The 26,867-nt window shown below is 45.5% G+C and overlaps 1 protein-coding gene across 1 annotated transcript in view; it reads left to right on the top strand.

The window, feature by feature from the left end:
• Positions 1 to 23,597, top strand: part of CREB3L2 (cAMP responsive element binding protein 3 like 2) — a 128,277-nt gene extending 104,680 nt beyond the window's left edge. Inside the window, exons 7-12 of the mRNA XM_019959153.2 lie at positions 715 to 773; positions 2,507 to 2,575; positions 15,740 to 15,839; positions 16,119 to 16,245; positions 17,928 to 18,144; positions 20,061 to 23,597. Coding sequence (XP_019814712.2) covers positions 715 to 773; positions 2,507 to 2,575; positions 15,740 to 15,839; positions 16,119 to 16,245; positions 17,928 to 18,144; positions 20,061 to 20,136 — 648 coding nt within the window. The 3' untranslated portion in view covers positions 20,137 to 23,597. The remainder of the gene's footprint in view (positions 1 to 714; positions 774 to 2,506; positions 2,576 to 15,739; positions 15,840 to 16,118; positions 16,246 to 17,927; positions 18,145 to 20,060) is intronic.
• Positions 23,598 to 26,867: the final 3,270 nt, after the last annotated feature.

Raw genomic sequence — 26,867 nt, 5'->3', positions numbered from 1 at the left:
GTACAGAACTGTTTTCAACCAAGGGTCCATAAGTTCTTGAAGGGTTACTTTCAAATAAGCACAAATACAAAAAAACGTTGGCATGGCTAGGGTGTGCATAGAGCAGGAGGGAGGAGACTAAGGGAGGAAGGAGGAGAGAGATTAGAGTCATAATTCTTCACCCACATGCAGAACCACCAGGGAATTTCTGTGTAACTAACCCCAACTGGCTTATATTATGTATTACAGTGACCCAACTAGGTCCACAGAATTGAAGTCATTTTTCTGAGACCATAGAGATGGTTCATGATGTACATGTTCTGGTCTGACTCCTGGACCACCATCCTTCTCACTTGTGGCCTAATTTGTTAAAGTAGATGAGAGCATAGACTGATTGAAACCACGGGGAACAGGAGAGGCGATTAGTAGATGAGCCAGCAGGTTAAAGAAATGGGAAGTGGCCGCAGAAGTGAGCAGGGCTTCTGTGATTTCTGTGCTCACGGCCTCCAGTCATCTGGGTTTACTGCTCTGTTGTCGTTCAGTTACTGAGTCGTGTCCAGCTCTTTGCAACCCCACGGACTGCAGCACGCCAGGCCTCCCTGTCTGTCACTGTCTCTGGAGTTTGCTCAAACTCGTGTCTGTTGAGTCAATGATGCCATCCCACCATCTCATCCTCTGTTGTCCCTTACTGGTAACAGCTGGAGTGTAATCCTCTTGTCTCCCCTTCCATTGCAGATTTCAGCCCAGGAAAGTAGGAGGAAGAAGAAAGAATACATGGACAGCTTGGAGAAAAAGTAAGCCTCCTGCCAAACTGGTTGTGTGTATTGAGCAATTCACGTAGAGAAATGTGAGTGCCAGGGGGCCCCTGATTTCCATGACAAGGGGGTTCAGTTTCTCACCTGGCTCCCAGCAAAGGCTGTTGGTTTATCAGCCTGTGTTTTGCCTGCCACCTAGTGGTTTTTAGAGGAGAACCTTATAAATCTAGCAAGAAATTAAAGAAGTACAACTTTCTTGGTGGCTCAGATGGTAAAGAATCCACCTGCAATGCAGGAGACCTGGGTTCGATCCCTTGGTCAGGAAGGTCTCCTGGAGAAGGCAGTGGCTACCCACTCCCGTATACTTGCCTGGAGAATCTCATGGACAGAGAAGCCTGATGGGCTATAATCCATGGAGTCGCAAAGAGCTGGACTTGCGAGTGACTAACACATTTCCACTTTTGATCTTAGTAGGCATTTGTACAGAACTGTTTTCAACCAAGGGTTCATAAATCCTTGAAGGCTTACTTTCAAATAAGCACAAATACAAACCTTCATGCACATTCCTGGACTTCTCAGAGGAGAGGTGCTATTTTGGCAGAAAAGAGCGGGGCTAATTAATCAATTACCCTTGGCCACACTGCCTTGCACCCTTGAGAAAGCAGCAGGGGATATAAGACAAGTTGGCATTCTTTATTTTCTGTCTGCTATGATTCATGTTATAGGTGAGTGACTTTGCACAAAAACACTTGAAGATACCTTGTGTTATTCTGAATAGCCTGGAATATCAGGAGGGCTCTTAGAAAAACATAAATTAAAACACAATTTTGTATTACCCTAGAAAATAGTTCCCATCTGACAAACTAATATCATTTTAAAATGGGAGTGAGTCCCTAGATCTAGAAATGAATCTTTATATATATGTGGTGAGAGGAGCAATTGGTGGATCCTGGCTGGTTTTTGAAGTTCCTGCTGAAAGTCAGTGTTTCTTCCTCCTGATTTAGGTTTTGGTAATAAGAATTATTACCAATCATTGTTGAGGTATCTGGGGTCAAGATGTTTCGATGAAAATCTCTTTATGGCCCCTTGGGGCATGCCTCCTCCAGCACCTTGGTTCCTTGTCCTGAGGTCCTAGGGTCTTGTCCTTTCCTCTCCCCCTGCCTCAAGCCCTGTCAGTCTTCCTGGCCAAGAGCACAGCTAGCAGCATTCAGACCCTGTAATACGGAGGGAGAAGTGTGATGAGCATTGAGAGCCATAGGGAAAAGTCAAGAGAAATCAAGTTGGAAAAACCCTTTAAGAAGTTTGAGCTTCCCTGGTGGCTCAGATGGTAAAGAATCCACCTGCAGTGCAAGAAACCTGGGTTTGATCCCTGGGTTGGGAAGATCCGCTGGAGAAGGGCATGGCAATCCACTCCAGTGTTCTTGCCTGGAGAATCCCGTGGACAGAGGAGCCTGGCGGGCTACAGTCCATCAGGTTGCAAAGAGTCAGACACGACTGAGTGACTGTCCTCAGCACATAAGAAGTTTACATTGTGTACCGTTCCAATTCATTTCCCATTATTGAGCCATTTGTTACTAATCTCTTTTTTTTTTTTCTTTTGTGTCACCCTTTGCCCCAACTCAGGTTGGCCTAGCTCTCTTCCTAATCTCCCCAGAGTAGCTGCTTCTCTGTTTATTTTTTCTCTGAACCCCACCTGCCTTCATCCTAGCTCCTGGCTTAGTGCTTGCTCCCCTGATAAAACTCGGGTTTTTCTTTTTCTCTCTCTTCTGTAGGGTAGAGTCTTGTTCAACGGAGAACTTGGAGCTTCGGAAGAAGGTGGAGGTTCTGGAGAACACCAACAGGTGAGGGTCCCTGGAGTGAGGATGCCTGATGGAAGGTGGGGAGAGAGGGGCAGATCAGAAAGGGAGCTGGGAAGAAAGGAGAAGAGATGCCATTGAAAGAGTAGTTGTGCCAGGATGCTCAGGGCGGCCATGCTCCATGCACCTGTTCCTGCCGCCGGTGTGCATGTGCGCACACACACACACACACACACACACACACACACACGCCTGTGCGCATACATACACAGACACATGCCTGTGCACACACATACACACGCCTGTGCATGTCCTTTACTTTCCCTAAAATATGTGAGATTGATGAAGAGGCTGACGCTGACAAGGGCTTTCATGAAGAGGGAGTTAAGGAAGAGGCTTGGGAGAGAATATGGTCAATGAGTCTGATTCTCCTGAAAATGACATCAGACTTTATAGAGGTGGCTAAGGAGGGAGTCGCCACTTTTTTGTCACCCAATTTGAGTAAAATAAATTAGTGCTTATTAGTGAAAAAAAAGGAGAGAAAACCAAGTTTGTTTTTTAAAAAGTTTTTAATTACTGTGTTTAAAAGTTAATTAATTGATTACATTTTAAATCCATTTTGAAAAATAATTGTAAGACAGATGGATTAATGAGTTCATCTAGCATCTCCTGTGTCAGGTACTGTTTTCAGGACTTTATAGATAATAACTCATTTAACCTTCTGATGACCCTATGACCTAGTCCTATTACTATCCCTATTATATAGAGGAGGTAATGGAGACTCAACAGGGAGGCCTGGTGTGCTGCAGTCCATGGGGTCACAAAGAGTCGGACACAACTGAGCAACTGAACTGAACTCAATGGAGACTCAGAAAAGTTAGGTGACTTGTCCAAGGTCACACAGTAAATGCCAGAGCTGCATCTGAAGACAGGCAGTCTGGCCCTAGAGCCTTGATGAGCTTTATCCTGGGTCACGTTAAGGTATAGGGCTGAGAAACGGTGGTTGAGGAGTTTCATCGTGTGTGTGTGTGTGTGTTCAGAGTCTGCTCATGCTTTGAAAATTAAAGTATTCATTAGTCAAGGGATCAAGTTGCCCTTAGCTGTTATAGATCCAACAATCCAAGCAGAGAAAAATTGACTTTTAGGTAAGCAAAATATTAATTCATCATTTTAAGGCTTAGCATTAATGCCTAATAACAATTTTGCAAATGTTAAGGGATCAGGGTAAATCTATTTACATGTCATCTGATAATAGTGTAAAATTTGGCTCCCGTTTCCTAAATCTTCATGGTCTATTGCTCAAACAGCAGGCTAATTGAGTCATCAGTTAAAAATACCATCAGTAGGAAAAGTGGGCATTGTGACCCCACTGGGTTTCTCTCTGCATTTCTGGGAACGTGTGCTCATATGGCAGGTCAAGGACAGTCACCTCCAGCACGCTGTAGACAAACAACGGAAGTAAGAAAATGTCACCAGCTCCATGTGATATCACCTTGATCCCCCACGCAGAGGAACTGGTTTCCAGTGGCACTTCAGGGTTCCGGTTTTGCTCTTGTCTTTGGCGATTAGTCTCCTGAGGCTTCATCCCTTCTTATCTCCACCTTTATTCTTGCCAGAGTGGTTCTCTGGGTCCTAAACCCCCACCAGAGTCTGTATCCATTTTATAAGCATCTTGAGCAGATTCTAGTCCATCCCACCTCCTGTCTTAGCCATCGCTATTGCAAAACCCCCATATTCATGAGTGGGACAAATCCAGGCCATGAAATGGTGAAAAGGGAAAGAGGAATCCGTCCAACATAATGGAGTTTGGTCCAGGTTGGGTCTTGTCTAGGGGTTCCAGATGTCAGGTCTTCCTGCAGCCACACGGGGGCAGCAGAGGCGCAAAGAGCATTGGGTGCTTGTGATGAGAAGGGCTCGCTGCCTGCCCCCTTTACTGGAAAAGGGTGTCTCCTCCCCTCTCCAGGCTGACCCTGCTGTATCATATATTTTAAACCTAAAAAATAAAACCCACACACATGTAATATATGCCCATTGTAAAAAAAATTTTAGAAAATACAGTTAAAAAAGAAAAGAAACCCCCCCAAATCTTTTCACCCAAAGAAATGTTTACATTTTGAACTGGAATATTTTATATGTATGTGCTTATGTTGTACATCCTCTTCTGTTAAGAACCTTCCCCATTTAACAGAAATCACTGGCCATACTGGCCATATATTTTCGTATCAGTAAATGTATTTCTACATAATTTTATTTCTGTCAGATTTTGATGAAGAGCTGTTATCTGCAGAGCATGGACATAAAGCACATCTGATTATGTGTGTGTCAGGAACAATCTGTGCTTTGCCAATTGTTTGTATCTTTTAAAATAATGAGTGTTAATTGCTTGGTCGTGCACAACTCTTTGTGACCTCCTGCACTGTAACCCGCTAGGCTCCTCTGTCCATAGGATTCTCCAGGCAAGAATACTGGAATGGGCTGCCATTTCCTTCTCCAGGGGATCTATTCGACCCAGGGATTGAAACCAGGTCTACAGCATTGCAGGTGGATTCTTTACTGTCTGAGCCATCAGGGAAGCCCTTTAAAATAATGGCCACGACTATATTAATGTGATGTCGATTATTATACAATATGAGTTAGAGAGCCCCTGTGTATTTGAGCTGGGGTCAGCATATCTTGAGTTCTTCCCTGAGAGCCAATGGTAGTTTTCCTTCTATCTTCTTCACTGTGGGAGCTTTTGCCAGCAATTCAGCCAGCAGGAGATTCCACTGAAAACACAATCTACCTCGTGCTTATGGTGCTCTGCTTGCCCCTTGACTGGCAGGCGCTTCCACTGTGGTTCCCCAACAGGCTCTGTGTTCAGTCTCCTCCCTTTTCCAAACTCCTGGTAGACAACCAGCCCTTTATGGTGAAAATGGTTAATACTTGATTAACCTGCCATCCTCTCACAAGCAATCTGATGAGGGGCCTCCTAGATCATAATCTGTCGGTCCAGTAGCTTTTCGTGTGTTTTGGCTTGAGAAGCCAGAGAATAAAGCAGAGCTGCTCTTGTGCAAACAGGGAAGGGCCCGCCTTCCCCCCGACTTCCTCTCCCTTCTCCTTCTGTTCCTGCCAAGGGCCTCTCCTTGCCCAGAGGACACCGTGACCGGAGTGACCAATTTGAACCTTGGCAGTCTCTGCCCTAAACTGGTCAGGAGGAGATGATGGTGTGGGCCTGTGGGAGGGGGAGACGTTCGGGCCCTTTATTCATGGCACCGAGTGACTGGCCCAGTGTTTGAACTAAGTACAGAGCAGGGCCCAGTGGACACACACCTGTGTTTGTGTCCTGTTCGCGCTTCTTACATTACCATCCTTCGGAGGTAGGCAGGCGGAGGCAGAAATGCTTACCAGACGTGGACAGGATCCTGGCTACCCAGAAGTGGGTGGGATACCTGGGGTGCCACTGTTTCATTTGGCATGACCTGGCAGGAGAGGCAAGTGGGTGCTTCACTGTTGGCCAAACTAAAGAAAAACTGCCCCTCTTTACATTTTACCGCTTCTGAAGCCTACAAGGACTTTCATCTATCCAGATGAGAACGAGGACTCAAAGCTGGAGTCAGTCCTGAATCTTAGGGTAGTACTGGCCCCAGCAGCAGTCAGGTAGCATGTTACTGGCTTCGAGGTGAAAAGGCCCTTTTGCCTGAGCTCAGCAAGCTGGAAGGGGGTGGGGACAGAAGAGGAGACTTCTGCAGCCTTTACCACTGGAACCTTGGGCAGCTGGAGCAGTGGGAAGTCACCTTCACACTTGTCTGTAAGGCGATCTGCTAATCGCCTACCACCAGGAAATGTGTGAGCCAGAGAGAGATGGTTTCCCAGGGGGCCCTCCTTCCTGTGCTCAGTCGGGAAATACTTTTGCTTTTACAAAGACCAGGCGAGACTGCGTGTGATGTCTCCTGGCCTTCCTTGCTTCTCATTCGTCTCCAAGCTGCATGACTCATTCTTGAGAGACCCTGTCTTTCCCCCACTTTATAGCCTTTTCTTCTACACAAGTGATTCGACTAGCCCATTCCTTATAGGCATCTGTGGCTCAGTTTGCTCCTTTCTTGTCTAATTTTGCCCTTGAGCATCTACAGGGCTGATTTGTAGACTCATAGGAGCTTAGACGTGAGAGCTTGTTTGGAGGTTCTAGCAGGGGAGTGCAGCCACTCATATATTCTTGATCGAAGACTGGTCCTCCTCCATCAGAGATGGTTGTCCTCTTCGACTGATCTCGCATCTTTGAGAGGGTCACATGTGGAGCGATGAGAGAGGAAGGGGACACCTGCCTAGCCAGCCAGATCGGCCGAATCAACCCTGGCAATCAATGGAGAGACCAGAGTTGCAACCAGCTCCGGATATGGGAGCCCTCATATCTGGAGCTCAGACTTGAAAAATACTTTAGAGATCATCTCATTTAATTGCTAATCACTTCATTTCACAGAGCGGGCAACTGAGGGCTGGTGAGGTTAAGGTCATCCAGACATTTAGAGTTAAGACGGGAACTGGGACTCAAGCAGCTCATTTTTCCAATGGTCCCTTCCTCAGTCACTCCTACCCCTGTTGTGCGCTCTCTCCAAGGACCAATGCCTTCCTCATCACAGGGCCGACCTTGGATCCGAATGAGAGGGCCCTGCTCGGGACCCACATTTTAGGAGGCCTGCTCTGGTTTCCCCTAGCAGGCCCCTCCCAGTAGGATGAGGAGTCAGCAGGACCAAGGCGATATGTCTGTCTGGAGCTCTTAACCTGGCCCGGAGGGAGCTCGAGGGAGCAGGCCTCAGGGGTACCTGTAGGCAGTGTTTGCAGGCCAGGGCTAGGATATACGACATGGGATGTGGGCCTCACTGGTTCCCTTTCCCTGGCCCTCACAGAAGTGAAGGATGCGCTTGTCCTGACCTGTATTTGTGTTCTTATCAGAAACAAGGATTCCTTAGTTTTCCTCCTTGACCTTCCTCGTAACTCTAGTCCTCCTCTCTGTCTCTGCTCTTCTTGTTCTTTACAATCTGCATGCGATTTCTGAGAGAGGTCTTTCCAGCCAAGCCCACTGGGCTTTGGTCATGTTCTGCCTCTCCTGATTTGTTTGTTTAGCCACACAGTCATGTCCCTTTGCACCAGTTTTGTCTGCTGGCTCCCTCCGAGCTATTATGGTTTTCCCTGTGTGATGTCTTCTCTTCTCTTCCACTGTCCGTAACCAGCTGGTCCCCCTCTCCTGCTGTGCATAGAGAGGCTGTTAGAGTGCTGATAAATGACCCGAGTCCAGGAATGACCCTCTGTAGACCTATATCTTGGTTTAAATCACTTTTCATTTCTCCGTTATCTCTAACTTCTGGCTGTGTGAAGAGTATAAACTTTTTTTTTTTCAGGTGAAAACATTACAAACTTCAAAGGATTGTTGATACAAGGCTGAGTTTCCCAGAGAGTTTAGAAAGGCATTTTAGTATGATTTCATGGTGAAGTTACACATCCCTCAGCCCCAGAAAACGTTCTAGAACTCTCTTTTTTGTGATCTTGGGCAAGTAGGTGGTAGAATATTTCAAAAGTGCCTCCTGGTCCCTGGAAAATAAAGCTCCTTGGAATGTGGCAATTGCACAGTGAGAAAAGGGAGACCATTTGTATTTTTAAAAATTTAGACCAGAACCCCATAAACAGCCTTCAAAACTTAAGTAAAAGGTCATAAATAAATGAATATTTATTCAAAGTTCAGGATTTTAGCAGAATGTGATTATCTTTTGTGTAAGAGTTTGCACCTTAGTATTTAAAAGTCTTTGTGGTAGTTCACGAGCCTCCTTGGAGAAGGAAATAACAACCCACTCCAGTATTCTTGCCTGGAGAATCCCATGGACAGAGGAGCCTGGCGGGCTACAGTCCATGGGGTCGCAAAGAGTTGGACACGACTGAACAACTAGCACACACACAAGTCTCCTTAAATATTGTTATGCAATATTTGGCATTGTTATTAACAATATATCCTACCAGCTCGTCTCTCTCCACCTAAGGACTTTGAGGTACACGTTTCAGGTTTGTAACACCTCCCTCCTATCCCTCAGGTCTTTGACACTAATTCTGGAAGACTGGGGTGGATGTGGAGGGCTTTAGGTGGGATTTTGCTTCAGAAGAACATGGATGCCTACCTCTTCCATCATGAAGCCATATAATAGTCACTCATAATAATTTTTTTTTTTTTGCATAAGCACTGTAGTTAAATAACACTTAGACTTTTTGATCATATCATTTTACATGTTGTGTAACGACCCAGATACACCACACATACATCACATACATAACTAATACGAATGTTTCACAGATAATTACTTATTTACTATGTGTGATGCCCTCAGATAGTGTGTGTTTTATTTGATTCTGTTTCATGGAGAAGGCAATGGCACCCCACTCCAGTACTCTTGCCTGGAAAATCCCAGGGATGGAGGAGCCTGGTAGGCTGCAGTCCATGGGGTTGCTAAGAGTCGGACACGACTGAGCGACTTCCCTTTCACTTTTCACTTTCATGTATTGGAGAAGGAAATGGCAACCCACTCCAGTGTTCTTGCCTGGAGAATCCCAGGGACGGGGGAGCCTGGTGGGCTGCCGTTTCTGAGGTCGCACAGAGTCGGACATGACTGACGCGACTTAGCAGAAGCAGCAGCAGCCTTAGAAAATACATCAGTCACACCCCAGTTGTTTCCACAGCCCACGAATGGTTCATGATTTGGAATTTAGAACTTACTGCTCTAAGTCATTCCATAAGGGTGTAAAAAAAGTTTCTTCATCCCCGTGGGAGGCTGATGCACCCGGAGTGGTTCACTCACACACACAAATGTGCGCACACACATCGTAGCACAGCTGGTTTCACTTCTGAGAAAGGCGTGTCACAGGATTTGATGGAAAGTGTGTTTATAGAGAGGACCTGCTTGGCAGCTCCTAGCACAGCAAGTAATTGGGAACCACCAGTTTATCCTTTTCCCTGGGTCCCAGTTTCTGACTCCAGTGGGAAATTAGACACTAGAATGTTCAAAGCACAGGATGCAGCCACTGCATCCCTCTTGTTCTCTCTTGCTCCCTCCTCTCCTCACCCCCACTGTTTCTATTAAATAACAGAAACAGAAGAAAACAAAATGAAACCAACTACAAGAAAACACACGAGGCTGTTGATGCATTTCCCAGTTTTCATGAGACTGTGTCTCACACTGTCGGCTACTTTCGAATGTTTTGCCCAATTTCCTTTGATCCATCTCCCAAGATACAGGGTGATGCTTTATTTTGGGCGAGGCTGGCAGCTGCCTTCAACTGCTCTTTTCCTTGGAGCTATGCGAGCACAGCCGTAAAGTTTATTTTTACATCTCACCACAGGACAAAAATCCACATTCTCAATCGAGCTCTGGACACTCCGATTTAACAACTTGTGAAAAATTTCTTGGCCCAGATAAACATCTCTCTAAATTAAGACATTGCTCCCGGAAGCCCAAGAATTCATTAAGCCATAATTAGCCATGATCACTGATGATTTAAAGTGCAGTAATAAAGGAGAAGTTTTTACCGAGTTCTGAATGCATGGTTGGAGAGTCTGGCCTATGATTGACTTTATATAGCTTTAGTTTTAAAATAATTCTTCCATTTCATCTGGTGCCTGCCTTTTCTCCAGCCAGCCCTTTATGCAAGCAGAATAACAGCTGTCATCAGAGCTCCCAGGGCTGCAGGGCATGGCATCTGTCCCAGTGCCACCAGGGAAAGTACCACGTCATCTCAGACCAGCGTATCAGCCCTGAGGTCCCAGGCTTTCCCATACAGAGTCATCAGTGGAAAGAAACAGCAAGCACTCTGCAAAGGTGTATTTGTTCCAGTAAAGCCAGAGTACCCCAGACAGGGATTCTCTCGTTATTCTGTTAGCTGGTCAAAGGAATTAACTTTGACCATATTATTCAAGTCCCGAGTTTGGGCAGCAGTTCAGAGGACATTGCTGAACATTGAACTGCTGCCTAAACTCAGGGCTTAAGTAATATGATTAAAAGCACACAGCTGTGGTACTGAGATCTAAATTCAGATTTCTTATCCTGAGAGTTCATCGCCCTATTCTGGTGAATATTACTGACTTAGTAATTTGGAAGCCATCTCATCAGCTCTCTTGGTATCCAGTGGAGGGACAGGGCTTATAATTTCCATTTTCCTAAACAAAGCTCAGGTTTGACTTCCTGACGCTTGACTTAGGCTAAGGAACACCCATTATTCTTTTATCCATCTCTTACATTTTATCTTGTCATTTCCAGAGATCTGCCAAGAAATGTATATTTTACCTTATTGCTTTTATTTGTATCAATATCACGGAAACTTCGTTAGTACATATTGCATTGCCATCGGAGTCATTGTGGCCCTTCTGTCTGTAGTTTCAGATCAGATCAGATCAGTCGCTCAGTCGTGTCCGACTCTGCGACCCCATGAATCGCAGCATGCCAGGCCTCCCTGTCCATCACCAACTCCCAGAGTTTACTGAGACTCACGTCCATCAAGTCAGTGATGCCATCCAGCCATCTCATCCTCTGTCGTCCCCTTCTCCTCTTGCCCCCAATCCCTCCCTTAGTCACTGAAAGTAATCCTTTCTTGTTTAACAGTGGACATATCTCTTGACTGTGCTGTTGTCAATATAATATTTTTTCAGGGGCCGTGCCATACAGCTTGCAGGATCTTAGTTCTTTGACCAGGGATCCAACTCAGGCCTCAACAGTGAAAGCAATGGGTCCTAACCACACGACCACCAGAGAATTTCCTCAATATGATATTAATGTCACTGGATTTAAGAAAAATCTACTTAACTGAGAAGTCTTTTGATCATTAATTTTATTAGGTTATAGGTTGGGGTACCATGCTGTACTGAATTGGAAAGTACGTGAGCTATGGAGTCAGATAGATATGGGTTTACATCTTTGGTCTTCTAGTTACCAGTTACATGTCTTTGAGACATTTATGTAGTATCTCGTATGAAGTTTTAGAACTCAGTCGGTGGACACTCAATTACTGATAATTTTCTTTGGTTATGACAAAAAATGAGTGTTTCTATTGTGTGAATGTCCATGAATTTCCAAAACTTTATTGCATCATGGAAATCTGTTTCGATTTTGGGGATGGATGAGCTAACCTGCTTTCCTTGGGTAGAATCCCTCTGTTGCTGATGGATGGGGCCTTCAGAGCATCAGCCTTCCCACCAGCTTACCTTCACTAATCTGAGCAGGAGAAGCAGCAGCAAACAGCACATTGTAAATTACTGTTGCTTTCCATAGAAATTTCAAACTGAAAAATCTATTTTAAACTACATGTTTGCTTATCTTAAAGAGTTGCATTATAAACTGTTAGAAATCAGGGGCCATTAAACAACGATTTTCATTTACGGTGGATTCAGCACATAATTATCTTTGAGTTTGGAAAGGATGTGCTGATGAATGCCAAGTAAAGCATCGTACACCTCTAAAGATACAGGCCTCCCTGCTCACCCAGTCAGACCTAGATGGTCCTTCTTCCAAACTGGCAGCATTTACACCTGTGGCTGGGGGCCCAATTTGAGCTTCAGGTACTATACCATCAGGGCTTAGGTGTGTTGGCCTGTTAGAGGTCTGCCTTCAGGATGAACTCTTGAGCCTCCTGGGAGACTCTTCATCCTAGGGATAGGGTCCCAGACCTTGTGATCCCAATCAGAAATTGGAAGGGAGGAGTGATTCCAAGTATTGCATGGAACTGGTTTCCTCAGTAATTCATGCTCTCAAGACTGGACAAGAGGCAGGGAACGGGTGGGAAGGTTGTAGGGACTGTTGGTAAAAATGGAAATGGTGGTTTCACTTTTAAAAACACCTTAAGAGGGACTTTCCTGACTGTCCAGTAGTTAAAACTCCATGCTTCTAACACAGGGGGCACAGAATTGATCCCTGGTGGGTGAATTAAGATCCCCCATGTCCGCCTCCTGGTGCAGCCACCCGCTAAATAAAATAGAATACCAGGACATTACATTTTTAAAAAATTCACACCTGAAACTTCAGAGCAAAAGTGAATGGCTTTGGTAACATCTGTAAATCTGCTGTCTAATGGAAGTCTGGATGAAGGGATGACCCCCTACCCCACCCTAAACACAGCACAGCTGAGCTTCAGCACCTTGGTGCTGCAGTGCAGGCAGCAGGGTGCCCCGTGGAAGCTGGGGGTGCCCATCAGGAGTGGCAGCTGGCGGTACAGACATGGCCTTCAGCAGGCCACCAAGGAAACAGCGAGGCCCCTTTCTGTAGTGTAGCTGCTGACAAAGAGCCTGTTAACTGGTACATGAGAGGAGGCCAGAAGACGGGAGAAAAGGTTTGTGCCGTGCAGTCAAACGTGGCTCTTATCTGTGGGCTCACCTTTGCATCTGCCCCCAGGATTTCCAGAAATATAGCAGGGAGACCCCAGAGAGGCCTTTGGGGCTGGCACGACAGACGGTCGTCAATAAAATGCATGCCATTGCCTGCCAGATGTCAGCTCTGCCGGAAGAAACGTTCATCCAGGAGGAGCGTGTGTCAGAGGTCACTCAGCTCTCAGCTTTGAAATGGCAGCCGTGCAAGAAGGCGGTGCTCTTGGGAGTTCTTGGGAGAAGAGAGAAAGCGTGAGGAAAGGAACTTGCTGCATCATAAGATCCTTTAGCTGCAAACTTCTGATTTTTTTTCTATCTTACTGACGTATAATTGACAAGTAAATTTGTGAGATATTTAAAGTGTACAGCATAATGATATGCATATACATTGTGAAAGGATTCCTCACGTTGAGTTAATGACCACGTCTATCACCTCACCTACTTACCTTGTTTTGTTTTTATTTTTTGGTGAGCACATTTAAGTTCTATTCTCAGCAATTTTCAATTATATGATACAGCGTTATCCTGTGTGTGTGTATGTGTGTGTGTGTGCGTGCGCGCACGCGTGCACACCCCGTCATGTCTGTCTTTGCAACCCCATAGATGGTAGCCTGCCAGGCTTCTCTGTCCATGGCATTATCTTGGCAAGAATACTGACGTGTGTTGCTATGTACTCCTCCAGGGGTTATCACCTGTAGTCACCATATTTTGCACTAGATCCTCAGACCTTATTTATTTTAGAGCCAAAAGTTTGTGTCCTTTTACCAAACTTCCTGTCTCCCATTCCCCCAGCTCCTGACAACCACTTTCTACTATGAGTTCAACTCTTTTTTTTTTTTTTAAAGATTCCACGTGTAAGTGATTCCATATGGTATTTATCTTTCTTTATCTGGCTTATCTCACTTAGCATAGTGACCTCCAGGTTCACCCATGTTGTCACAAATGACACAATTCCCTAAAGGAGAATTTAAAGTCATCACACCATTAGTATTACTCAGCCTTGAGTAACACACAGAATTCTTTTAAAGAACATATTGCTTGAGTATATATAAATGTAAACCAGTCTATACTACTTTTGGTTACGCTTCTAGATTACTATAAAGCAAGAAAACATACGACTAAGTACTAAAAAGACCTCCATATTAATAGAATTTAATGATGTTAAATAATGGGATGAATTTTGTTTTGCTTACATTAAGACCACTGTTGGGGCTTCCCTGGTGGCTCACACAGTAAAAAATCTGCCTGCAATGTAGGAGAGCTGGGTTCGATCCCTGAGTGGGGAAGATCCCCTAGAGAAGGGAGTGGCAGCCCACTCCAGTATTCTTGACTGGAGAATCCCATGGACAGAGGAGCCTGGTGACCTACAGTCCATGAGGTCGCAAAGAGTTGGACACTACTGAGCAACTAAACACACAAACACACACAAGCCACTGTACAAGGTAAAAATGTAGATGGAACCCCACAGGGGTTGTTCAGTTCAGAAGGCCTGTGCTGCCTGTGCTGTGGGCTCCAGTTCTGGCCCTGCTCTTATCCATTTAAGCTAGAGCAATATCATTCTTACAGCCAACCTGTCCCTACCTGGCTTAAACCTGGGAGAACTCATTTCATTGGTACTGGTCATGGGTGGGGAGGTTGAGGGAAGCTGCAGACTTGGGAATATTTTGCTTGTCTGCAAAATGGGCTGCAGTATCTGCAAACACCCAGAATTCTTCTGCCAATGAGTGATTTGCTGATGTTTTCCAGTGAATTTGTCTGGCTTTCTCGTGTCACCCTCACAGCATGAATTTTCTGAAACTCTTTGAGACTCAACAAATCATCTGCTTGAAAAATCTCTCCACTTTGCCAAGGGCCCTGGGCTTGGAGAAGAGGGATGGGGGCAGGGAGCAGCCTCAGCTCTTTACGCTGCTCACACAGAATCCATCCCCAAGGCTGTAATTTGGGAGCCCGGGCTGGGAGATCCTTTTCTGTGGCTGCACTGTTCAGAATTTGCAAGGAATGTCACTGTCTGCTCCTTTTGTGACCTGATGTCACCCAGAACAGAACATACTATTCTTATCCCCAACCCTTCCCCTTTTAAGGCTCTGTGCAGTTGTCCCATTTGGGGCAGAACTCTTTTTTTTTTAACTCCTCCTCTCTGTGTTTCCCTGGAGAAACATCAGAGCATGGCTTCTGGGGTCCTGGCTCTGAACCTGTGTCCAGCTGAGCCGGCTTCTTTGCTCCTTCGTATTTGGGCTTCATTTCTGCCTGTCGAGGTGCTGTGAGCCTTCAAGGACCACAGTCTTGAGGGGCCTGTGGCTGTTGGCCTCCCTGCCCTTCCTGTTTTCCTCTCTGTCTCTCGCCTTCTCTTTAGATCTGCTCTCTGAGCACTTGCTGCTCAGTGATGCCGCTGGCCACCCCTTCACTTGTTCTCCGCTGGGCATCTCCTTCTCCATGCTTTTCTCCTTTCTTGCATCTTCTTCGGTATTTCTCTTCTCTCGGGTAAACGAGTTCTTCTGTGTCACCATCCCCAAGCAATTCTTGCTTCTTTTTTTTCTCAGTGGCTGACAAACAGATCTCAGGATGATCAGGGGTGATTTGGGAGCATCGAGGTGACTCTTAGAACAGCATAGAATGGACAAGCTTCTCATGGGGGCAGATTCTGAGCCCTATAAGCTCTGCAAGTCCGGTGCTGGAAGACAGTGGTGTCTGTGTCTTCATCAGAGGAACCTTTTTCTTGGTACTGTGTTCTGATTCAGACACAAAGCCACAGGAGCCTCCCTGGAGCCTGGGGAGGAGATCACTGACAAGCGTTCTCTCTCTGAGATGCCCTTCATGGTTTTCATTTGTTGTGTTTGCAGAACTCTCCTGCAGCAGCTGCAGAAGCTTCAGACTTTGGTGATGGGCAAGGTTTCTCGCACCTGCAAGCTGGCCGGCACGCAGACTGGCACATGCCTTATGGTGAGTTTCCCAAATGAAGAGCACCGTCACCAACCCGGCCTACTCGCCAGGCTCCAGCCTCTCCCCAGCTTGCCATGTCCAAGTGCTGGGGGTTGGAGGAACCACAGCTCGCTCCGAGGCTGTTTCTCTCCTATGATGTGACAGCGAATGACCTGGGTGCGGTCTGCTGGCCTGACAGAGGAGAGTCGTCTTTCCAGACCTCCCAGGAGCTGCAGGTCTGCAGGTTTGCTCTGTGCATCTTGGAATTGACAGCTCCCACGTTCTGTCCTCACCCTGCAGGTCGTGGTGCTGTGCTTTGCCGTAGCATTTGGCAGCTTCTTTCAGGGCTATGGGCCCTATCCTTCTGCCACCAAGATGGCCCTGCCCAGCCAGCATTCCCTGCAGGAACCCTACACATCCTCCGTGGGTAAGACAGTGCTTAGCAGCTGGGGAGGTGTCTTGTTTCTTTTATCTTTCATTTCTCAAAGCTTAACTTTCTGAAAGAAGTCTTATGTGAAAGTCTAATTTTTTTTTTTTTTTCTGATGGGAGAACTGTATTAAATCACTTGGTTTGAAATAGCTCTACGTAAGCCTCCTTGGGTACAGAGCAGTGGTCTCAAAATCATTTCTCTATAAAAACGCATATATATATATATATATATATATATATCCATATATATATCCATTCCTTGGGAGGAGACAATTCAAAGTCACTGTTCCCTCTCTCCCATAAAAAACATTGATTGAATAGCATCAACACAAGCATCTGCCCCCAAATTACTGAGTGTGTAGTAGCTGTTATCACTCTGACCTCCAGGATTTTGCAGGAAGTGTCCTCGGCTTCTGCTTACATGTGAAAGCCTAATGTTTAAAAGGTGGTAAAAGTGTAACTTCCCCACTGAAGGGAGGAAGAGGGCCATGGGAAGTCTGGTGCCCAGGCCACTTGTTGGGTCTCCCCTTCTGCCCCTCACACACTGGGCTGAGACACCACTGGGAATTCTCTAGAGCTCCACAGTGCATGGCTTTCAGACTTCTGCCCTAGACTGTGTTCCTGGCAGATTCTGACACCTTCTTTTTGAGTTCTGATGTGGGGAGGGATGTGCATTTGCAGGGAAGGGGTGGGTGAGCCGTAAATTTTCTATCACATTTTAAAGGAATTCCACTCAGTGGAAATGATGTTACCACAGTAAGCATCTGTAAAGTGACATGAGACAATCAGCCCGTGTTACAAAATATAATGCCCAAGATTTAGAGAATTTGGAGACACGGGTGTTAGATGTGATAGTCTCATCTAGATCAATGATCTCTTTTAAGTATGTGGTAAATAAAGGGATGGTATGTAGGGATCATGAAATAGATACATACACTAGTAAGAACAAGTGTGGAATTAGGGGTACTGGATTTTGAGGGTAGGCATAATTTTGTGGTTCTGAAACATCTGAGGTACGTGTGTCTCTGCCAGGTATATGACAGAAGGTCCAGCATTTCAACAAATAATTTCAGTGGTCTCCTGGGGAATTCTTTTTTTTTTTTTTCCTCCAAGGGAATATATCTCTAAATTTAAATGAAAGTTGATGAGAGCAAAGTTTCTATGTTGTAGAAAATTGCTCCCAAGCCATCTAGCTATGCAACTATTCTATAAAACAAGAGTGTGTCTCCATTGTTTGATTTATGGCTTTGGCCTTGTGTCTCCTCTCTAGTTTCTAAATGAAAACACAGTTTTCTGCCCTTGTACCTTCTCCTTGTGCAAGACCTACTCATTGAGGATGCTTACTTTAGCTGAGTCTGGACACCTCCAAATATTTGACTTCTCCAGATGGTTGTGAGGGGGTGGTGGTGGTGGCCTGGAGGGGAGTTTTATTTTCAAAGCAGTGGGGGTGGCAGCTTGCTTCCTGTGTATTTGTTCTTCTATTGTTCTTCCAGCACTTTATAATTGGTATCATTTTTCAACACACCAAACTCTGAAATCCTGAAGCCTTTATAGAAAGCCAACTCCAGTTGGCACCCTAAGTCCTGGGCAACAAGAACCCGTGAATTATCATCTTCTCCCCGCCCTGAGCATCTAGGGGGAGGTGTGATGTAACACCTGTTACTTTACTTTGTTCTCAGTGAGATCCAGGAACCTGCTGATCTATGAGGAACATTCTCCCCTGGAGGAGCCACCCAGTTCCGCCTCAGCTGGGGAGCTGGGACGCTGGGACCGAGGCTCTGCTCTGCTCAGGGCAAAAGGGCTGGAGTCCAGGCCGGACGTGGATCTTCCCCATTTCATTATCTCAAATGAGACCAGCCTGGAGAAATCAGTGCTGTTGGAGCTGCAGCAGCACATGTAAGTCAAACAGACACGGGTTTGCCTCCTCTAAGGCCCCAATGGTGGGTTATGAATCAGCAAACTGCAGCGTGCAGAGTAGACTTTCCCATTGGCCTGGTCCAATCCTTGGCTTTTTCAGGACCTATTTCCAGCACCTGGGCTCTGGAGAGTCCATTGTCTGTCAACAGCTGGCCCTCACAGAGACTGGGGAAGAGACATGGTGAGAGCTGGCCCCGTATCTGCTATGCCACTGGGGAGCTGGCAGTGGAGACCTCAATAATTGGGGAAAGGGCTTGACTCCCTTCCTTCCTGTCTTCTTCCTCTCCTCAGAGTCTCACAAGTAAACATACAGTCCAGTAACAGCAGTGTACTTACTATATAAATGCTGTCTCAAGGCACATTTCCAAGCTTCCTTCCAACTAGAGATACATATATGTCATGTTATATGTCAATAAGTAGTTTTATGATTTACATGTAAATAAACATGCATTAGGGCTTCCCAGGTGGCGCTAGTGGTAAAGAACTTGCCTGACAGGGCAGGAGACATAAGAGACCCAGGTTCGATCCCTAGGTCAGGAAGGTCCCCTGGAGGAGGGCATGGCAACCCATGCCAGTATTCTTGCCTGGAGAATCCCATGGATAGAGGAGTCTAGCGGGCTACAGTCCATGGAGTCACAAAAGTTGGACAGGACTGAAGTGACTTAGCACACATGCAAACATGCGTTAATTATACTTAGATAGTTATATATTAATACTGAAGGACACTTTGAGAGGCACTGTTCTTGTGTTTCTATTATTGAAAATAACATATATTTGTCTCCAATTCTCCATGAGTTGTTTCCTTTAGATAGTTATGAGGAAGAGTCCTTGTATAAACATAAAGACTTGTATACTGCTGGGGATTGTTATCCTGCAGGGGAGGTACCTGAGCACACTATGTGACATGGGAAGGAGTGTCTGCATACAATCCTGGTTATACGTGGTGTGGTTAGTGGTCTAGCAGAACTCGTGCCTCCTAGAGATAATGCTATTCCAATACAAGTAGGAAAGTTTTTGTTTCACATTTTTTAGCTTTCCTCCCCTAATGCTGCATTGGAAAGTTTGTAATTATATATACTTTTATATATTTATATTCTACATACATATTTAACATTTATAGCACTTATTATTTTAAGAACTAGGTAAGTGTAACATATAAATCCTTTGAAATACTTTACAAGGTTAGATATTACTATTATTTCCTAGAGAGAATTGTAGAAGCCAGAGAAGACTACTCTTGGGAGCCAGAAAAGACTTAACCTTTCAGTAACTTGGCTCATGACAAAAGTCTTCTCTCCGCTATTCAAGGCCCCATTGAAATCCCTCTTGTTCTGGGATGTCTCCCTGATACCAGAGTCCTCATCACCTTCCTCTGACAGCCTACCAGATGTTCTAGGCTGTTACACAATGTAATAATGTATTTATTTTCTGTGTTATATTGTTATTTCATGATAGTTTGGGGTTTGTTTTTTTAACCTTCATCTAGAATCTTTTAATCTGTATAAAGGTTTCATCTTTATCTAAATTTTTTTTAAAAAAAATGTTTATTCTAGACTAAGGATCAGCCTTTATCCTTTTATTTTCTCCTTCCCAGGGTTTAGCATGGGTATTTATCCTCAATAAATACAGTAATTTTAAGCAAAATACAAGGAATCAGTATCAAACCACCAGGTTTATCCTTTGGGTTGGGATGTCTCCTTTGGCATGAGGATAAAGGAGGAATGTGGACGGTGGACAGGCAGGTAGCAGGAGACCTTGGAACAGAGAAGTGCTGCTGGGAGGGAAGAAGACAAGAGGCGTGCGTGGGCCAGCCCGCTGAGTCCAGTCATGGGATGATTGTGCCACCCTGCCAAGCATGATGGTGAGACTTCTTTCTCCTTCTGATGCTTTCACAGGGTCAGCACCAACCTGGAGGGGAATGAGACACTAAAAGTCGTAGAACTCGACAGAAGAGTGAACGCCACCTTTTAAAGAGGCTATCACCACCTCCCTCTGTCTCTTCACTTAGCCTTTACCTCTCCAAACCACCTTTTGTCATAAGCTTTTCCTTTTTGCCCACCCAATCTGGACGAAAACCTGGACCGCCGGTCCTGGCTCTGGATGGGAGGACGGACGGCCTGGAATTTCCGCCTGCGGTGAGAGAGCACCTCCCCCGGTCCCATGTCCCTCCCTGCAGAGGAGCCCGCCCCGTCCCTCGCTTACTGCCATAGGCAATTATCTTCGGTCGGGGTGGGACAAGCAGGCTTGTTTCTACCGACAGTGCCAAAAAGATACGGCCCGATTCTCACCGGGGTGGGTGTGACCGCCTCCTTGAAGAAGAGCTGACTGTTGTTCACTCGAGACCCCACAAAAATACCAGGATGCTCTGGCGAAGCACTGACTGACGTCCTGCCTTCCTCAGCCTGGCTCTGCGGTGCCCCGCGGGCGCCCCCTGCCGCTCTGCCCGGGGCCCCGGCCCAGGGCCCCTTCGCTGGAGCAAGGCGCCCCTTTCGTACTCTCAGGCCGCAAGTGCAATGCCTGAAGGAATCAGGCTTCTCTACTCCAGGCAAACCTGCCCCACCACGTTGCTTGTAGGATTTCACAGTCTGTGTCCCCACACGCCCCTAGTTCTGCCTCCCTGGCTTCTCCTCCCCATTTGTAAATAGTATTTATTAGCTTGCAGAGGCTTCCCTGGGCGACCACTGAAGACATCCGGACGCCTCCCCTCCAGGCTCACAAGGTCCTCTGTTGGCCTGTGGAGCGAAGAGGGCGGCCTGGACTCTGGGATTCCCCATTCTTCCAGGCCATGTTTTGTTTTGTGTTTTCTTCTTTCTTTTTTTTTGCTGGAGGCTTCTAATTATAGTTGGGGAACCTCCCTAAGCACCTGTCCTCCTGAAGCATGAACTCAGAGAAGACGGAGCAGGGCTCAGGTCTGAGGCTCTGTGGACAGGTGCTTTTTCTGCCCTGTGCCCATGCCAGGGAAGCCCTGACCCCAGGCGTTTCAGACAGCCATGCTAGCCCAGTTTTCCCCACCTCCCCTGACACGTCTGCTTTCCCTTCCTCTTCTGCCTCCATACAGAGGGCTGGGCCTGAGGCCTGCTCCTGGGGTCAGAGCAGGTGACATTTGTATATCTGTCTTACCTTTTCTAGTCAGGTTTGGCCACTTTGCAGCTCACCCAAAGAGACACGACCTAATCCCCCAACCTACTTCTTTTTTTTAATGATTAAGAGTAACTTTTGTAGTTAAAAAAAAAAAAAAACTTTCCTCTTTCATACAAATAAGAAATAGAAATAGACGTTTTATTGTATAATGTAGAAGGCTCCCCTTAAATGTTTTTCCCTAGCTTGTAAAAGATTTTGTGTAAGAAATTTGCTCACATTTTGTTTTTTATTTTTAGAAGTAGCTGAAGCACATTTAGTTTGAACTCTGTTGTCTCTGATTTTCTCATCTCTTTTGTCATTGGAACCTGTACGTAGGAGAGATTAAGCCACTCCTGGGCCCTCTGTTCCATACCAGCCACAGAATTTGGCGTCATTAACATTTGCCATGAGACCTCATAAGCAGTGGACTCATTGGACACGAGTCTGAGCAAACTCCGGGAGATACTGAAGGACAGGGAAGCTTGGTGTGCTGCAGTCCCATGGAGTTGCAAAGCATCAGATACGACTTAGAGACTGAACAACAATGAACTCATAAGCAGATCTGGTACCTTCAGGGCTCACCGTCAGTGATTTCCTTTCTCTCCCTACTGTGATGGAGAAAGTTCCGACAGGGAGATGGCCAAGTTCCTCTTCTTGGCGCTGTGTAAATCTGGATCAGGATCACAGTGGTCGCCTCTCGCTGTCCCATCCATTGGCCAGCAAAGGGTGAGACCAGACAGGCTGCGCCGTGTGGAAGGAGGGTTGCTAGTACATGCCCTGTTCCCTTCTGTTTCTGTCTGCTTTACTCTCTCCTTTTCTGCTCTAGACCTTCCTGGGTCCGGCTGGTGTCTGCCAACCAAGGGCCAGTACTGACCCACCCCTCTCTTTAATGTGTCATGTAATTATCAGGCATAGGCAGCCCATGGGGTGGGGTCAAGGGTGGCTAAGAAGGTGAGAAGGTACTATTAACTCTAGTATTTGGATGATTAGAAAGTGATGCTTTTCCTGTGTCGGTGAGAATGGGTCAGCTTACCCACTGACACACTGGAAGCAGATCGGGTTTTTAAGGCTCCTGGATCAGCCCGAGTGGAAAACCTCTTCTTCTGAGTAAAGAGGAAGAAGGCAAAGGACAACCAACTCCTAGGGCCCATCCTTAGTGCCTTGAGGATTTTATTTCCTCACTTGACCTCACTCTCTCCGGCCCTCCAAACAGCAGGGCTTGATCTCTGGGCAGCCATTCTTCCAGAACTGAATCTATGTCTAGAGACTGAGGACATCAGCCTGAGGGCTCAGATGGCCATTGTAAGGGGACCCAAGGACCAGTTGCTGCTATTTTGAGAAAGACCTCCGCTCCCCACTCCTTGCTCAGGCGAAGAAGAGGAGCTAAACAGTTACCCCTTAAGGAGAATGTAATGGAGTCCAGAGGATGCAGAAGAGTTGGATAACACCAGATTGGTTCTAAATAGTTAATGTGCACATTTTCTCTTCCAGGGTTAAGCTCACAACATCAGTGGATTTGTTTTCCCCCCAGAACCATCCCATAGCATATATGAGTCAGTAATACCTGGTTAGCCCTGAAGATGTTAAATAGTGGCAGGCTTTCGGCTTTGGAACCTCAGGTTTGGAAAATTTGAGACTGTTAGCACAACCATCAATCATAAAGAATCAATGTTCATGATAAATATACTAATATATTTTCCATCATGTCAGCAGGTTTTCCTCTTCCCTTTCTTTGATTAGCCTAGTGGAGGAGATGTCTTGTAAAAAGTTCAGAGAACACATACTTTTTTCACTGGGTGAGACCTGAGTAACCCAGACTCCCCAGCGTGGTTCTATTCACAGCTCTGGACTTTGCACTTAGAAATGGCTACTGTAAATGAAAGGCCTCAGTGCCAAGTTTAAGAAAGGATTTCTGTGAAGTGTTAGGACTCTGGAGCCTAGCTCACATAAAGAGAGTGTTATATAAAAACCTGACAGCTGAACTAGGTTGCTCCTTTTGGGCAGGAGGTGGGGATGAGTTTTGATACCAGTATAGGCAAAATTAGATAACCTTTTTATTAGTATAAATGATTTTGATTTAGAGACCTCATTTGCAGATTGTGAAAGCAACTTTTAGTGCAACTTATTTACAAACCAACTATAAATACCGTGGGGTTTTTTCCTTCCTCATGCCTGAATGCCAAGAGAGGGCTGTGATTCTCATGTGTCCTTGGAGCAAGAGTGTTGAACTGGTTCACCTTTGTTCTGGCAGTGAGTCAGTGTCCAGAATTTTTGACACAAGTGTTTTATTAAAAATTTGTGTTTTTTTTGCACTTTGTGTCTCCTTCCTCTGTGTTCTCACACTGAGCAAAAGACAAGGATCAGAGGCCCCTCAGGGCCAGCTCCTCTGAACACACATGTCGTCTGTGCACAGGGTGCACGCTCAGAGACCTCCCGCTTCCCATCGGGGAGATGGAGCATCCGTGCGGCCTTGCTAACGTGGGGAAATGGGAGATGGAGGAGAAGGCTGTAGCCTCCCCCTTCTCTGCCAAGTGCTCTTGTCAGTAATTCAGTTCTGTGGAGTCCAGTCTTTATTCCAGACACTAGCTCTCCTGCTTGCAGTGCAGACAGACCATTAGCAGGTAGTGCTCTGGTCAAGGTCATTTTCTTTGAATGCTTTTTAGCTGAGACAGTTAGGAGACATGTGATCGGATAAGACCCTCTGGGAGGACAGCTCTGGGAAAGAGTAGAGGCCTGTGAAGCAGCCAGAGACAGAATTCAGATTCTTCTTTTATTCACTCACCCATTCATTCATTGAGTTGTCATTCATTCCCAAGAAAGAGTGTTGCAAGAGGCCCTAGTGGATATTGGGGAGTAAGGGGCCTGAGGAAGCTTCATTAATCAGTAACTATTCAAAAGGCCCCAGTGCCGGCTCTCTCTTTCCCTCCCTTCCCCCACCCCTTGTGTGGGCACACACATAGATGCACATAGATACACACAAGAATACATTCCTCCCTTGTCTTGGATACTCATTTGTGTGTTACATGTGCCTTATATTTGATCCAGGATGACTGAGGGCCACCTTGTCATTGGGAGTTTTTGTATACACCCTGGTAGTACTAAATTGAAGTGGGTTTGGATGACAAAACTTCCAAAGGCTCAAAAACTGGTTTCCTAAAAGTGAGCCTTGATCACATCTATACATCAGGAGAAAAGAAACAGAGTAACGTCCATTAGGAAAATCCCATTTTTCCAAGGTGCAGTTACATCAGAAAATGGCCAGCCAGGATTCAAGGTATTATAAATCCTCAGAGCAGAACATTTTCTTGGCAGAGAAGAATCCAGTACCTTTAAGGATTCAGGCTCCATGTCTCCATGGCCAAAGGGTCAGTACCACCTACCACAGGACATATTTCATGTTGTCATTTTGGGTAACAGAAAATTCAGGAATGCTGTGTCTGAGTTTCTGGAAGGAAGGAAAATGATAATTCTTGAACACTTACTAAATGCTGGGTGCTAAGTAAGGGATTCCTTGGTGACTCAGCAGTAAAAAAATCCACCAGCAATGCAGGAGCTGCCAGAGACATAGGTTCATTTCCTGGGTCAGGAAGATCCCCTGGAGGGTTGGTGGGGGGGATGGCAATCCACTCTAGTATTCTTGCCTGGAGAATCTGGTGGGTAGAAGAGCCTGGTGGGCTACAGTCCATAGGATCACAGAGTCGGACATGACTGTAGTGACTTAGCATACACACATATACTAAATAAGTCTTTTAATGTTATAGAAAGAGAAAACAAGGGCAACTAATTATTATGAGATGATAAACAGCTAAGTGATATGGGAGGTGCAGCAATTTGTGGATTAGGTTGAACAGATCTCTTTCTGCGTGAGCACACTGTAAGCTTTGAAGTTCCTCTGGGCGGAGAATGCAGTGCCTCCTACTCCCTGGGCTGGCCCCGCTGTGCAAAGTTGAGGGGTTTTTGCCTCATAGTGCAGATGTTCATCTGTTTAGTTCATCCCATCCTCTATAGTTACAGCTAGCAGCCTCTGCATCCTGGGAAAGCAACACCAGCAATTTTAGCTGTTTCTCTGTTCCTCTCACTTGCTCACCAGCTGACTGAGAACATGAACTTTTTGCACCATGGACCCATGGCCTACACTGTTCAGCAAATCTCCCTTTCAGACGGAATATTTTCTGAGTCTACGAAAAACACCAGCACTCTTTGACAAATTGTGGGTGACCGTTTTTAAACAATACTGAACAGATTCTGGACTATAATCAACCATGAGCTTTAATGTTTGTGCTGACAGGCTGAGCTTTCTCTCTTTGGTAACAGGTTATATAGACCAGTAATGTTTAAGTCTAAATATATTGTGAGTCTATTATCTGTCATTATCACGCTGTTTTTTTTATGGCTTTTTATTCTTTATCATAGTTAAGTAAATACAAAAAAAAAAAAAAAAAAGCAAATGCTTTGTAGGATACTTGTATTTAGTTTGGAAAAAAATGAATTTAAATTGTTATGCTTTTGTATTTCCATTTCTTGCAAATAAAAATATTTTTTCTTAAATAGTAAAAAGTTGTCCAGTCTTGAAAATCCTTGATATTCTGCTTTTAAAAGTTTTTTGTATAAGCTTGGATCTGCCTATGTGTGCCTAGCCATTCTTTCCTAACTATCTAGTGCAATTGAAAAAAAGAGCCTCAAACCAGCAATTTGTATGTTATCAAGTGCTGAATCCAAGTCTCAGTTGGAGGAATATTGAGAAATATAATTGTTTTTTCAGCCAGTCACAGGAAGAAAACTCATATTCTCTGGAGATTTATGCTGCCTGACTGCTATTTTCGTTGTCTCCTACAACTATTCTTTAACTAGATTTCAGAACTCCGTGAATTTTATTTTTCTTTCCCTGTCTCGGGATGCTTGAGAATGATGGCCTGGTCCTGAGCCAGAAGAGAAGGATCCTTCTTTATAGGAACAGTCGCAGAGTATGCCTAACATTGGATTCATGCTCCAGAAATTATGGTTAAATGGTTGATAAAGGTCAATGCACTCAAGCAGAATTACCTTCATTCCATTGCAGTCTCTGTATTCAAATTTAATTTTCTCCACTCAGAGAAAGCGGGGCTTCATTTAACCTTAGAAAAAGTAGCCAAGATGTTAAGAGACAAGGCCATGGACCACGCTTACCTGGAGCTCCACCCACCCTCAAGACTTTCTTTTTCTTAGCAGCGTGTGGAAACTTTATTTGAGCTCCTGGGTGTGTTACTGTTTTGCTGCCTTTCTTCTCTGGGTGCCTTGACCGTCTCTTCTTCTATTCCTACACAAGGGTCCTTTCCCAGTGGAGGATTTTAGTCACCCTCCCTCTTTCTTATTCTGCAAGCCTGTTATGGAAACTTCCTCTTTGACATTCTGATATCTTTCCAGGGATGTGTGGAGGGGGCAGTACTTACTAGTTTGAAGATACTCTGTATTAATCATGCCTTTGTATTTTCTGTATTCCTAATACTTTGATATCTGGGACCTTGGTGACCCAGAAAGGGACTGCTCCTCACAGGGGTAGCCAAGACATAGTAAAGGACTTGCCTGTAAGCACAACTTTCATA

This window comes from Bos indicus, chromosome 4 (genome assembly GCF_029378745.1).
Source record: "Bos indicus isolate NIAB-ARS_2022 breed Sahiwal x Tharparkar chromosome 4, NIAB-ARS_B.indTharparkar_mat_pri_1.0, whole genome shotgun sequence".
NCBI lineage: Eukaryota > Metazoa > Chordata > Mammalia > Artiodactyla > Bovidae > Bos > Bos indicus.
This window is presented reverse-complemented; position numbering and strand designations above follow the sequence as displayed.